General features: G+C 35.8%; 1 protein-coding gene across 1 annotated transcript in view; it reads left to right on the forward strand.

Moving 5' to 3' along the window:
• The window catches only part of frtz (WD repeat-containing and planar cell polarity effector protein fritz), a 42,219-nt gene extending 29,685 nt beyond the window's left edge, over nucleotides 1–12,534 (forward strand). Inside the window, exons 9-15 of the mRNA XM_089635195.1 lie at nucleotides 1,115–1,242; nucleotides 1,831–1,980; nucleotides 2,172–2,323; nucleotides 2,927–3,307; nucleotides 5,143–5,504; nucleotides 9,769–9,907; nucleotides 11,199–12,534. Of these exons, the coding sequence (XP_089491321.1) occupies nucleotides 1,115–1,242; nucleotides 1,831–1,980; nucleotides 2,172–2,323; nucleotides 2,927–3,307; nucleotides 5,143–5,504; nucleotides 9,769–9,907; nucleotides 11,199–11,257 (1,371 nt within the window). The 3' untranslated portion in view covers nucleotides 11,258–12,534. The remainder of the gene's footprint in view (nucleotides 1–1,114; nucleotides 1,243–1,830; nucleotides 1,981–2,171; nucleotides 2,324–2,926; nucleotides 3,308–5,142; nucleotides 5,505–9,768; nucleotides 9,908–11,198) is intronic.
• The last annotated feature ends 2,342 nt before the right edge of the window (nucleotides 12,535–14,876 follow it).

Consider the following 14,876-nt stretch of genomic DNA (forward strand, 5'->3'; position numbering starts at 1 on the left):
CGATGGATAAAATGTGCGACAGCCGAATAGATCAAGTTAAAATAATATGTATTAGGAACAACTTTCATCAATGTAATATATTTCTGAAGAAGTAGAAGTAGTAATAACTAACAAATCTAAACGACACAGAACAAGATACAGAAAAATAAAAAGATAACGGTCTTACCGGGACACTCGTCAAACCACTCGACTATTGGGACCTATTTATTACTAACCGTCATATTCATGGACTTGCAAAACCCGCTCTGGAGATATTTTGACAGTGAGATTTGGATGTAGTTTTGTAGCAAATTAAAAGATCTATCGAAGAAATTCAAAGTTATTTTCAGATTCCGTTCCGTTTTGCCAAGAAAAGGATTTATGTTTATGGGTTACTTGCAAAACCCGCTCCGGTGGTAAATGCAATGTTCAAAATACACTCCGCAAAATCGTCCAATCACATGCCTTCATTTAAATAACGACGCTTGACGAAAATCCAATAAAACCGCTTTGAGAAATCACAGTTCTTCAGAGAAAGTTGGCCAGTTTTGCTTCCATGATAAATTTATTTTTTTGTTATTGAAACAATGGATTTATCTTTAACGAGTTAATAAGTGTGGCAATTACAGCTATTTAAAGTTGTCAGTGACGGTCTAAGAAATTTTTTTATGATTACTAAAATTGATTTTTTCCTGCCAAAAAAAAAACTTATCATTTTCCATTTCCGAACTTGAGAAGATTTATGTTACTTTTTAAATTTATAGATTTAGATACCTGTGTTTATTTACTGCGTAATTTATATATTATTCCAATAGAAAGTGCATTATCTCACAGTAAAAACCTCCCGACGCGAGATGTAAAGAAGTTACAAAAGAAAAAAAATTTCAAACGGCGGCGCTATTTTTGTAATGATTATTAATATTTGTGGATCTCTCAATAATAAAATACGTTGCCTAAATATTATATTACTTTTCCACTGCCCTAAACAGTTTTTCGCGATCATCTCAGAATCAACAAAAAGCTTCCAGAGCGGATTTTGCAGGTCGACGACTTGTTTTATGAATTAGAGCAAAAACAACTTCACAGCATTGAGATTGCAACATCATTGAAGAGAAATAAATTTTAATCTGTTTAGGAACGTCCCGTGGTAGTACGGAGGGGCCAAGAAGCTCGTGCTTTAGCACAGCTCCGGGGCACCGATTGGGGCACCGAAGGGGCTACCTGTCTCGCGCTGCTGCACCAACTCCTCAACACCCTCTTCTCGTAAGTTCAACACAAAATTAATGAGGTATTTCACCATCTCTAAGTAAACTGCCGAGTAAATATTCGTCAAGTAACATTAATCACAGGATTAACATGGCGGTGAAAACTGACATTCATTTGATGGTATTGATACTAAGCAGTGATGAAACAGATAATATGCACTACTTGACGAGTAGTGCTAATTGACAGTTTTTTTCAGAGGTACTTACATAAATACACACCTCACTATACATGTTGAGATTATTTATAAAGTACCATTTTTGTTGAACATCACCTCAGGAGGTCTTTGTAATTAGAAATAACAAGTGACTTCTAACAAAATACAACAAGTGACTAATAAATGCATACCTAATTAACATTCCTAATACCGGAGTGGTAGATACTCTCAGTATTGCCTTGGTGAAAGACCACCATTGCCTTAAGCCGTGTATTGTGACCAGATCTGAATAGTCAGGTACTTCCCAACCTTCTTCCCCATCTCCTTCCTTTCCCCACACCATTCAGCCTCACAATATACCCCGATTGGGGAAGAAATAGTAATTGTCTCGCAACTGTTTGATTCAACTGTTTTAATTGTATATATTGCAGAGCCCCTCTTAGCATTGAAAGGGAGCAGGTGGCCCAGGCAGCCTTGGGCACATTCCTGGCGCCCCCAGCCCCCCTCGCACCCTCCGTGCGCCTCCACCACCTGCCCCATCTGCACGATCTGTGCCGCCGCTTCTTTCACCTTCTCGTCAGGTATGCCATCACTTGACCTCCATAGATTCACTAGATTCGAAACAGTGTTTTTATTTTATGTAAATAGATGTCACTCGTCCAAGTTGCACCTCACAAGAACACCTCTGTCTCTATGGTGTAAAGACAGGAGATCCGTATTATCTACCTATATGTTAGTTAAATTTGTGATGGCTAATTTATTGTTCCTATAGATATGGGCGCCTCGAAAAGGCCCTCTGTCTGGCCATCGATGTGGGCCAAGCAGACTTGTTCATGGACGTGCATTACGCAGCGCGTGCAGGCGGGCAGGCCCAACTGGCTCAGGAGGCATTGCAACACGCACATGACGCTGCCAGCTCTTGCGGTTAGTTCATTTAACAAGGATCAATTTGGAATCAATTTTAACAATCATCGATAATCCATGTAGGTATGAATATTATGGGCATTTGCAAATAACTAAGAAAAGAAAACAACTGATATTTGCAGCAGCAAAAGGCTCCAGGGCAGTGTCGGGACAAGCGCAGGGGTCTTGCGCAGCTGCACTGTAGTCACTGTTGGTCTGTGGCCCAAAGTAGAGAGGTTACAGGTGACATCAGGATAGTCCCATTGTTTTGAGCTTGGTTGTCTTGTATTTTGATTAACAATAATCCAGCAGAAAAGTAGACCGAATTCAAATTGGAACACATATACATATAGTCAATGCATAGATATATAATACGTATACTCTTGAATCTTGCAAAAAATAGATTTTTGTTTTATTGACTTAAACTATTTAAATTACTCCCCATTTTCGGTTGACCCAAAAAAGAAGCTGTATTTTTCATTAAATCTGACTGTTTTAAAACGAAAACAATGAAATTCTATAAATGGCTGTTATGTTTTTGCTTCCCTATAAACCTCGCAAAATGCAGATTTGACAGTACATGTTGGGACCGTCGATATGTACTTGATGATTAACTTTTTACAGCTTCTTCATGTTCCCGCCTTTCGTGCTCTCGCTGTTCCTCCTCCAGCGGCAGTGGCTCAGAGGGTGAAGGGGGCCCCCCAGTGTTACGCCCCCTGGACTTATACGGAGCCCCCCCCACGCCCCGCCAGGCCCCAGCCCCCCGCAGACCCCCTCCCCCCCTTCCGCAGCTCACCTTGCAACCCAGCCCCCCTTCCCACCCCTCACATCCAATACATTCCACAAATTCTTCACATACAAAACATTCCACACATTCGTCGCATTCTTCACATCCCATACATTCCATGAATTCTATGCATTCCATGAATCCTGTACATCCTGTAAATCCTATGCAATCCACACATTCGGGCGTTGATCTGTTTCAAGCGGACCTTGCAGAGAATGGTAAGTTGACGGCAATATCATTATTATCATTTTTTAGGAGGGTAATCCTAAAATTAAAGTCTCCTGAATGCTGGAAACTTATCATGTGGCTGTTGGCAACACTGTTGTGTTTGTTCCCCTACTGGAATGCTCAGTCTCAGCTTGGCGGCCAAACTTTGCACATTTATTCGGTTTTTTTAACAAAAAAGGTGTTAAACCGATCGAAATGCATCGGCAAATGACAGAAGTGTGTGTTGCATGGATGTCGAAAACGTCCGCAAGTGGTGTAGGGAGATTACAGGTGGTTGTACGGAAATTTAAGACGAAGAAAGAAAATCATTTTCGTGACGGCGTGATCGGCGGATCATTCTGGATGATCTCTGCATTTTGATTCCTGAGGCTTCCTGTAGCAGCACACATAGAAATGATCTCTGCATTTTGATTCCTGAGGCTTCCTGTAGCAGCATACATAGAAATGATCTCTGCATTTTGATTCCTGAGGCTTCCTGTAGCAGCATACATAGAAATGATCTCTGCATTTTGATTCCTGAGGCTTCCTGTAGCAGCATACATAGAAATGATCTCTGCATTTTGATTCCTGAGGCTTCCTGTAGCAGCATATATAGAAATTTGACGGAAAAGCTTCCTGTAGCAGCATACATAGAAATTTGACGGAAAAGCTGCAATCTCGGAAAATATGCGCAAGATGGGTCCACTGAATGACATGGGTACACAAAAATTGCCGAAATAGAGATTATGTAGAAAAATAGTTGTAAAGTTATTTACTGTGGCGTCATTTATGTATATATAAATGTTAAAAGTGTTCGATTTCTTAAAGATGCTGTCAAAAAGTCGTAGAATTTGTTTCGAATAATAAAAACTATTTATGAAAGGTGATGAATAACGCTTTTAAATTTTATTATTAACAATAAACGTATAATTAATAATTAAAAATAAACACTGAACTAAAATTATCGATAATGAAAAAAAAACAACATTACAGTCACTTATATACAAGTAAACACAAACATTTCTCAAATTGCACTGTCGGAATCTTTGGTTTTATAGAGGTGTACATTTTAACTTCTATATTTGAATATAAAGCTTGGTGTTTTCTCTTTCTAACACAGTTTAGTTCATATCTCTAATTATGACTCAACAGGTGATAGCCGTTTGTTCCCAAAACTGAACAAATTAGCCTGACAAGTTAAAAGATGTAAAAATTATACGTTTCTTTGTATCTACTTTTAAAACATAGAAACTTTGCTTTCGGGATTAGCCTCATATATTCTATGTTTCTTTGTACCTACTTCTAAAACATAGGAAATTTTTCTATCGGGATTAGCCTCATATATTCTATGTTTCTTTGTATCTACTTTTAAAACATAGGAAATTTTGCTTTCGGGATTAGCCTCATATATTCTATGTTTCTTTGTATCTACTTTTAAAACATAGGAAACTTTTCTTTCGGGATTAGCCTCATATATTCTATGTTTCTTTGTACCTACTTCTAAAACATAGGAATGTTTGCTTTTGGGATTAGCCTCATAAAATCATTCAAAATGAATTCTTAAAAATGTTCTACACATCCGATTTGTTTAATATCATGTAATTTTATTTACTGATTAGACCAATAACCTGGCTACTAAGATTTACCGGGTTAATGACCACTCAATTTATTTGATTGTTCCTTTGTTTACATTAAATTAAATTTAAATGAAGATTCAAGTTTCATTTATGTACACATTGCACACCTATAGCACATTTATTTAATCCACTGAAGAGGAAATTTTCCCTGGCGCTGTTTACAGATGTTACAATACAATTGTATATAATTCTCTTTTCTCTGAATCTAGAACGAACCCTTCGCCTGGACTGGCCCCGTCTGAATCTCCCTTCCTTGAAAGCGGACAACCTCCTGAGTATGTACAGCCCTGTGTATCCCCGTGGGCTGCTCAGCTCCCCGGCCATGCGCTCCATCCGCGAGGAGCTACCCACGGCGCCTCCCGAGGCGCTGCGCCCCGACCTGACCCCCCTGGCGCCCCCTCAAGCCTCGCCGGCGCCCCCGCCCATGACGGCCCACGGGCCCCAGTCTGCCCTAGCCGTGTCTCGCTACCGAAGGGATCACCCACCCCCGGCTCAGACGCATTCCAGCAAATCTCCCGGGGAGAAGAATAAAGTCAAGTTCTCGGATACAGTGACCGTGGCAGTGGTGCCGGTAATAATTTTGCTTATAATCTTCATGTAACGGTCATAATATCGTATGTAATTGATAAACTAAATATCAAATTCATGCGATTTTCAATCAAATTTATTTGTGTTTAAATGCCACACTTGAAGTAGAACAGTTTAATTCTTGTGCAGGCCTGTGTACCCCCGTAGGTTGCTCAGCTGCTTACGGCCCCCCCCACTGAGGCACTGCTCCCCGACCTGAGTATCAACTTAAGAACATCATTCAATAATGAAATGTTGTTGAACATTCCACTTGAATGCGACTTCTGTGGCTGAATCACATATGTTTGTATTTATTTTAAAAAATTGATTTAGTAATAATACAAGTGTTAATCAGGCGCGGCCGGTGCCTTAAATGTTTGGTGGTTCTCCGAGCAATTCATCAAAAACGTAATATATTTATAATTCATATAAATGTGGGTATCTTACCTATTTATAGAGAAGCAAATGTGAATGGTATCAGAAGTCGGGGATGCCCGATGAAGATGTGACACAATCAAGTGAATCAGATACTTCAGAATAATAGAAGAGTATGTATGAGACGATGTATGAATGTGAATCAGGCAAGAAGTGTGCGTCAAGACCGAGTTGTGGTGGCGGTTCGTCCTCACTGCCTGCCCCTGCGGCCAAACGGCGTGATGGTTAGTTAATTAGTTAATCAATTCTTCGACCCTTTTAATATATAGTCCACATTTATCATTACGTCACTAATTTTAAAAGAGTTATACATATTCAATTATATTTATTAAAAAAATAGTTTTTAAGGCGTATTAACCAGCGACCAAGAATTCGAATTTCGTCAAAAGACAGTCTCGCAATCGGACGTTTTTTAGAACGAGACAGAAATACCATATTCATTCCACTGCCAGCCGTAAACTCCGCGCGGCGGTCGAAACCTACAGCATGGTTCCGATGAAATAACAATTATTGTGTTTGAATTTTCGGTTGTAGCTTTCTTCCTAATAAGTAGTTACATACATATTTGTAAATTATACGTCGGAGTGCGTAAACATAAATAAATACAAATGCAGTGCGTTGACATAGTAGGTACAAAATAGGTAGGTATTTGAATAAACTTTTTTTTTTAATTTTTCAAATATTTTTATTCACTTGTTTTTTTTTAAATTTTATTTTACATAGGTTTTACAAAAGTGATTAACATTAAGTTTGATTGTAAAAAATCTCTCGTCTTACATATTTATCCGTTTGTAAGATAGGTATTACCAGTAAGTTTTATTTCTAATACTTAAAGTAAGTATATCAAAATAACCTCGTTTTTTTTCTTCTAAAACAAGAAGCTCAATTCACAGTATGACATTATTAAACTGACAAAAAGTAACACTAAAAATACTAAATATGTTGAATTATACCAATGTAATAGGGAATTGGACAATAGAATAGAAATTATTAAAAAAAACATGATTTGAATCGCACATCACGAATCAAAACCGTTATTTTGACGGGAATCATATACGCATAGACTAGAATTCGGCATTGCCTGCTCTTTTGTAGCCAGTTAAATATATTTATATGAGGAAGATTTCGAAACAGAAATTGTACAGCTTAATGTGTAACTAAGAAAATTTTATTACAAATAAATTTACATGGAAATGGAATTAATCTCCTTCGAAGTACTGTGCTTGACTAGAGATATACTTATCCCAACGTTGAATCCATGACTGGAAACATTTTACCACGAGTTACCCGACACCGTGTGTACAAGGTACTGTTGCATACGTGTTGCTCGCGCAACGCCGGGTAGTAAATTATGGTTTATGATTATCGCGGTAATTACAATTGAATCGGTCACCGTAATATACCATGCATTTCCCGACACCATAATAATAATAATAATAATAATTGGATGACTTGTATAGCGCCGTTTTTGTGCAAAATCACCTCAAGGGCGCTGAAATCACCTCAAGGGCGCTGGTATACAAGGGTATGGTTTTGTGCGTGTAACTCGCGTAATGCCGGGAATTATTGATATTTTATAATTACCGCGATATTCACGGTTTCAGTCACCGTAATTTCACCACGAGTTTCCCGACACCGTGTACACGTGGTAATGTTGCATGCGCGTAAATCGCGCAACACCGGGTAGTAAATGCTTGTTTATAATTACCGCGGTAATTAGAGTTGAATCGGTCACAGTAATATACTACGCGTTTCCCGACACCATGTATACAAGGGTATGGTTTTGTGCGTGTAACTCGCGTAACGCCGGGAATAATTGCTAGTTTATAAATACCCCGATATTGACGGTTTCGGTCACCATAATATCCATGATTCACAATATATTGTAGGTATTACCTATTTACATAATAAAATAATAATAATATTAATGTAAATTACACATACCGACAGAATTTCAGAGACAATATTTGCTTCAGAATCACAACCATTCGTCGGTAGGTGATTATTTTCCCTGAAAATTAAAAAAACACAAAATTATCGCTAAATGTTATAAAAAATATATGCGTATTCTGACTGATTCGTTTGAACGACCCTGTAGCATATAGAGTACGTACAATGTACAAGGATAATTAAATATGACTAACCCTTTTTTTTCTGCAAATATTTCTCCCATGTACGTTTTTGATGACGAAATTTTTGTTTTCTTATAAAACTTTTGTCCGATAGTATTTTTCTCCTCATTTTTAAACGAGGAATTTCGTTAAAATGTTATCAAGTAGACTGGCGTGGAATAGACGTCCGCTCGCCGCCCTGTCGCAGCGGGGAATGATAAAATTTCGGCTTGCGCCGAGGTAATCAGAAACAACGAACAAACAATAAACGCGAATCGAAATTAATTACTATTATATACTTTAAGAATATATTTCTTGGTCATAAATTATTTTTAATGTTTCAATAATATCATAGTAAATTATTTTTGTAAAAAAATCTCAACTATACCAATTTGTAAGGTCATAAATAAATAGTCAAATTGAGGGATTTTCGTCACAAAACGCGTCCTCGGATTTATTAATTAGTAATTTTATTTGAAATAAAAACAAAATTTTTATACATACATATGATAGATAATTTTATTGATTGTTTATACTGTATTATTATATGATTTGAAATATTTGTTGTATAATACAACTTCGCCTTTGAAAATGCAACAAATCTGCGCATTGTCCAACGGTAACACTTTATTATGGTATGAAAATAATATTATTTTTCAAAATTTAACATCTTACTATAGATAAAATAACGATCTTTCGAAATCAATTTGTGTTTTTCTCTAGAAAAGTGTCCATACGTCTAAAACTGGCCTCAAAAATGCCAAATTTCAGGTCAAGTCTACCTATTTCGCCTTAACATAAAAAAAACATAATCTCACTAGGGCATTCCTGTGTCAAGATTGTAAAGCTGCACATCTTACTAATTATTCTTAAAACTCGTCATTCTTCCACACCTGTCACCGTAAAATTATTATGATTGCACTTACGTAACTTACAGACAATAAGAAACATTTACGTGTACTTTTAACGGCGGAATATATTAAATATCCCCATAAATTGCAAGGCAAGGGTCCTGAGTTCGAGTCCTAGATGTTTCAAATATTCATTTAGGTATCGCTAATATTGTCTTGAATAAAATAATAATGTTTGACTGTGTTATCACCAGAAGAAACAATAGTCATCATAGAATGTGAAATTAATCAATAAATTTTACAGATTCATTGATTTATCTTTTATAATCCACCTTTTTACGTTTTTAGTCTTTGGTTTCTCATTTTCCTCAAGCGCCAAGTTATTTTTTAGTTTATTAAATATCACTGGTACATATGTAATATTCCATTGTTCGTCCTCCATACTGATTATTTCTGTGACTGTGCACTATTGGCTTTTATACTTACTTTCTCCCCAGTTATCCATAATAGTAGGGAACCATACAAGTATACCCTATGAACATAAATATTTGTGACAATTTGAATGATCATCAAAATCGCAAATGAGTTAGTGTAGGTAGAGGTAGTTCAGTAGTTAAAATGCTAAACATTCACTAGAACAGGATGTGTGGTTCTCCCCAGCCTTCCCCTATTTTTTAATCTTCCCCTCCCCGATTTTCCTCCGACCTCAGAACATCAGGGGTTCCCTACTGGCTTCAGATAATAGGGACTCTTGTGTCTTAATCTCTTAATAAAATATATAATAATAACAAGCTACAAAACAGGTTCCAATCTCAGGTTGATCACAGTGTTTAGTGCAAAGCTAGTTTACCATTGTTGCTTTTGATTCCAGGAGATTCCTCGCAAAGAGCGGCGCCCCCCGCGCAGCGCATCGAGTGGCGCAGCCCCCGACCCTCGGAGGGAGCTCGCGGACAGCCTGCCGCTCTGTCACCCCAACCATGACTACCTCAAGGACTTCACGCCCCATCCTGGTAAAACTATAACTCTTCCAAACTAACCAACCATCATGCTGTTTGGAGGAGGGTTCGGGTAGGCAGAGAGGATATAAAGCCACACAACTCTGTCTATTTCATTTACTTGATGGTGTCTCCGACTTCTGCACATTCTCCTTACACTCCTTTCTTAGTTCTTGCACTCCATATGTCCAAACCATCTAAGTGTCCCTTTCTTAATCTTACCATCATTACGCTTACATCAGCTTTACATTCTTTAATAGTTTTGCTACACATATGCCTCAGAGATCTCATTTCCACGGCATTCCATTCTTCCTCTTTGTTGCATGCCTTACGGCCATACATCAGCTTTGGTATCAGCACTCTCTTGTGGATTAACAACGACAATGCATTAATCGCATCAAGCACCCCGGGTCATCAAGCAAATAAGCATAAAAAATCAATAATTTATTAATTAATAAATTATAAGAAATAGTTAATACGAAATGACAGTCTTGGAATGGGAAAATAATTTGAAAAAAGAATGGAAAAATTTTTGGTATAAAACAAATAGATTTTTTTGAAAAACAATTCGTTAATAAACAGTTAACTTCTTGAGCAATGGATCAGAAAATCCTCAAAATATATTATTCTATATTTAATATAATTTCTAATTTATTTATTTAATTTAAAATTACCTTCATGACTTTTGTTCAAATTTCGTAATAAATATGATTTATTTTTTTTATGAATTTTTTCTGTTTAACAGATAATTAATTATCTTACTATTCTTATATATTTTATGTTCATAAAATATTATAAGATGTTTGATAATATATTATATTTTGACTGTCGATTTAGAATTCGCGGAACTGCACAAAATTACTATTTCTTAATTTATGTTAAAATTTCAGAAAAAAATGTGATTTTTTTTAATATATTTCATGTCATAAAATATTATAAGATGTTTACCCAGAATAGCAAATTTAATCTTATAAATAAAATAAAAATTGTATATTTAGTCACAAGCCACAGGGAGATTGCCGTGTCTTTTTTCAGTTCCAATTTTCGATCGGACTTATACCTCCCCCCCCCCCCCTGGTGCATATTATTATACAGATAAAATGTTTTCTAGACAGTCAAGAGACGCCACATTCATGATTTTAAAAAGTAGCAACTAATGTTATTAATGCGAGCGATTCTTATTTTGTCCTCCGTACAGTTTACAAAGCATAAAGGTCAAAATCGCATCCACTAGTTTAAACATGGTACAGATAATATTTCTTTAGTATATATGTAGTTGTTTCATTGGATATTTTTTCTCTTTCAGAAAATGAAGAGCAGGAGAAAAGCAGTAAAATAAAGGTGGTTCATTTTGGAGTGGTTTGAAGTGAATAATGCTCGCTGCTACATAATATGTACATTCATTCAATGAGATTATTTTTATCTATACAGCAGAAGAAACTTGAAATATGTTTGTGATTAAACTGTCCATATGTGTTAATTTTAATTATGTAAAACCATTTAGTACTATGGCGTTGTTAATATTTTCATTTATCTTATATAATAATTTTGTCAAATAATAGTACAAAGTTGTTCATAGTATATAATAATCATACATTATAATACTAAGATTTTTTTTCACTTTTGTGGACTAAAACTTTGTTTATTTTATGTGTGGTTAAGAAAAATATTTATGTACTTATAAATATGTATAAGTATTGAGTCCATTATGTATTTTTACACACATAATAAATATAATGTACATAATTATTTTTATTTTTATTTTTTAAAAAGTAAGTCAAACATTCCCAGGTTAAGAATAACCTGACAATATTTAAAAATCTCCTACTACCACTACAGTAAGCTGAAAATGTTGCTTGTGTTGTGATGGAGGACTTAGCCAGCCGAGGAATTGAACACACTACTCCTGGGTGGGACCCAAACATGATGTCAACTCGGCCACCGACCGGTCAATATTATACAATTATATTGTGATTTGTTTAGCAGTATTGGTAGATGAGTCTTTAATAAAAATACAACTTCGAATCACTGAATAATATTGTTCACTTAATTAAGTAAGTACTCACAAGAATTAATATTATTCAATTAGGCACTTAGCTAATTTTCTTTATACACTGGTAGGTACTGGATTCATACCTACCTGCCCTATACATTTCCACAAATCATCACAATTTAAGGTGATGCACTACGTCGTGTAATATTTTAAATCGAGCCGTTATCAATAACACCCCTTACCTAGATGGCGATAAGGTTTAAATTCCCGCTTAACACCATCCGCCTGTTTTGATTTATGCAAGAAAAAAAAATAGCCAAAAAGTGCCTTTTATTTTATTTGGTGGATGTTCAGGCATAAATATTTATTTTTTTTCGATCATTTTATAAATAACTTAATTTGCCACATTATAGAATAAAATCATAACCGAAAATGGGTTCGTAAGTAGGAGATTTTGAACTTTAAAGCAGTTTTCATAGGCCTTATACATTATTTTTTTCTGGGCTTATAAAAAGACTTATCTAAAAAATACTCGATTGTTTCAAAGGCCAAGATGTATTCTACTCGCAGTATTTAAAAGTATCCGAAACATTTCTAGGCGACCAAATTTTCAAACCATGATTTTGCATTACTACGTAGTACATCGCCTTAACAGATGGATGTGCTTCCAAATTTCATAAAGTTAGTATTTATAGCCATTACATTGTCTTTAACGATATAACGTGTCGCTGTTTTAAAATAATAAATTATTATACCGCCTACACCACGAGCATTTTTATTTAAACAGTAGTTTTACACACGGCGAATATACATAATATGTAAGTATAAGTGGGCATGTACAATATACATAGATACAATATAGGTTATTGACTGAGCATAGCTAAGTTCTGTTTTAACTCAACCATTTGTCTTTCTGTAAATTTGTTTGTACATTCCGTTTAAAGATGGTGGCCGTTTTAATGGTTCAGTAAAGATTCTTTTTTTAAATGTGAAATCATTGCGTTTATTTGGACTTCCTTAATCACTTTTTTTTATTATTATGGTACCTACTTGCCTGTTTAAAAAAAAATTGTCATTGAGATAGTGACTTTTCTTTGAAAAAATGATATAATTCTTTTTTTGAAATAAAATTTGATGCTCAAAATAAAATTTATAAGTAAGTACTTTCCTATAAATCCTATTATTTCAAGGGAAAATTTTGGTTTTGATTTATAAATTAGAGAAAATAAAAGAGGTCTGCTGCTCACAGAGGGGAAAGTTAATTTACAACATCGCTTGGCATCCAACGAGCAGATCAAGGAATATAATCTAGCCCACACCCACATGAAAAGTTAATTTACAACATCGCTTGGCATCCAACGAGCAGATCAAGGAATATAATCTAGCCTACACCCACATGAAAAGTTAATTTACAACATCACTTGGCATCCAACAAGCAGATCAAGGAATATAATCTAGCCTACACCCACATGAAAAGTTAATTTACAACATCGCTTGGCATCCAACGAGCAGATCAAGGAATATAATCTAGCCTACACCCACATGAAAAGTTAATTTACAACATCGCTTGGCATCCAACGAGCAGATCAAGGAATATAATCTAGCCTACACCCACATGAAAAGTTAATTTACAACATCGCTTGGCATCCAACGAGCAGATCAAGGAATATAATCTAGCCCACACCCACATGAAAAGTTAATTTACAACATCGCTTGGCATCCAACGAGCAGATCAAGGAATATAATCTAGCCTACACCCACATGAAAAGTTAATTTACAACATCGCTTGGCATCCAACGAGCAGATCAAGGAATATAATCTAGCCTACACCCACATGAAAAGTTAATTTACAACATCGCTTGGCATCCAACGAGCAGATCAAGGAATATAATCTAGCCTACACCCACATGAAAAGTTAATTTACAACATCGCTTGGCATCCAACGAGCAGATCAAGGAATATAATCTAGCCTACACCCACATGAAAAGTTAATTTACAACATCGCTTGGCATCCAACGAGCAGATCAAGGAATATAATCTAGCCTACACCCACATGAAAAGTTAATTTACAACATCGCTTGGCATCCAACGAGCAGATCAAGGAATATAATCTAGCCTACACCCACATGAAAAGAAAATCTGCCCACAGAAAGCCGAAATACTTTCATTTTCTAAACCGCTTTAATTTTAAACTCCCAGTTGGAACCACGAACCGGCACTGTAAGTATCAATAGTGGGAAACATCTATGCTCTTGATAAATCTCAGTCAATTTAAACATTTTTCTTGGTTTCAATCTTAGACATCCAGGCTTGCCCTCTTATAAAATCTGGGTATCATTTTGACAAGCTGAAAGTAAACCATGTGACCATATTTTTTAATGCTTTGAGTTTCAATTTATTGGGCACATTTATACAGGGTATCCAGGGTTAAAGAGCACAAACTTCAGGAGGTGATTCTAAATGATGATAGATGTAAAAAAGATTAATAACTATTTTCGAAATACTGTTGTGCTTTTCCCATACAATAATATTTTTCCATAGAAGAATATTACTTTCTCCATACAAACAATTGCACCCGAAAACTACCTTAAAACGTTGAAATTTTGATAAAAATAATTTTTTATGTTTTTTACTTGTACTCTCACCCTGTAGAATCACCTCCCGAAGTTTGTGCACTTTACCCCCGGTCACCCTGTATAAGTGGGGTTTATACATATTTTTAATGCCCCTGTCTCACTAGGAATATTCTGTGTTTATGTCCTGGATAGGCTGGTTTACAAATATTTAAATTTTACTGTGAAAATTAGCTGTATGTTGACTGCTGAAACTCTTCGGCACATTGAAATAACCAAACCCAGCGCAGAAAAGTAAAGTTCGCTAAAGTAAACAACTGTTTGCAAGACAGTCCATTGTGGAACTTTTCTGCGCAGGACCTGAATGTTCATTTTGAACCGTACCGCCTTGCGTAACAATGCTAAAAATGAGAGAGTT

Source organism: Hesperophylax consimilis, chromosome 9 (genome assembly GCF_061612785.1).
Source record: "Hesperophylax consimilis isolate HC1 chromosome 9, BYU_Hcon_1.0, whole genome shotgun sequence".
Lineage (NCBI taxonomy): Eukaryota > Metazoa > Arthropoda > Insecta > Trichoptera > Limnephilidae > Hesperophylax > Hesperophylax consimilis.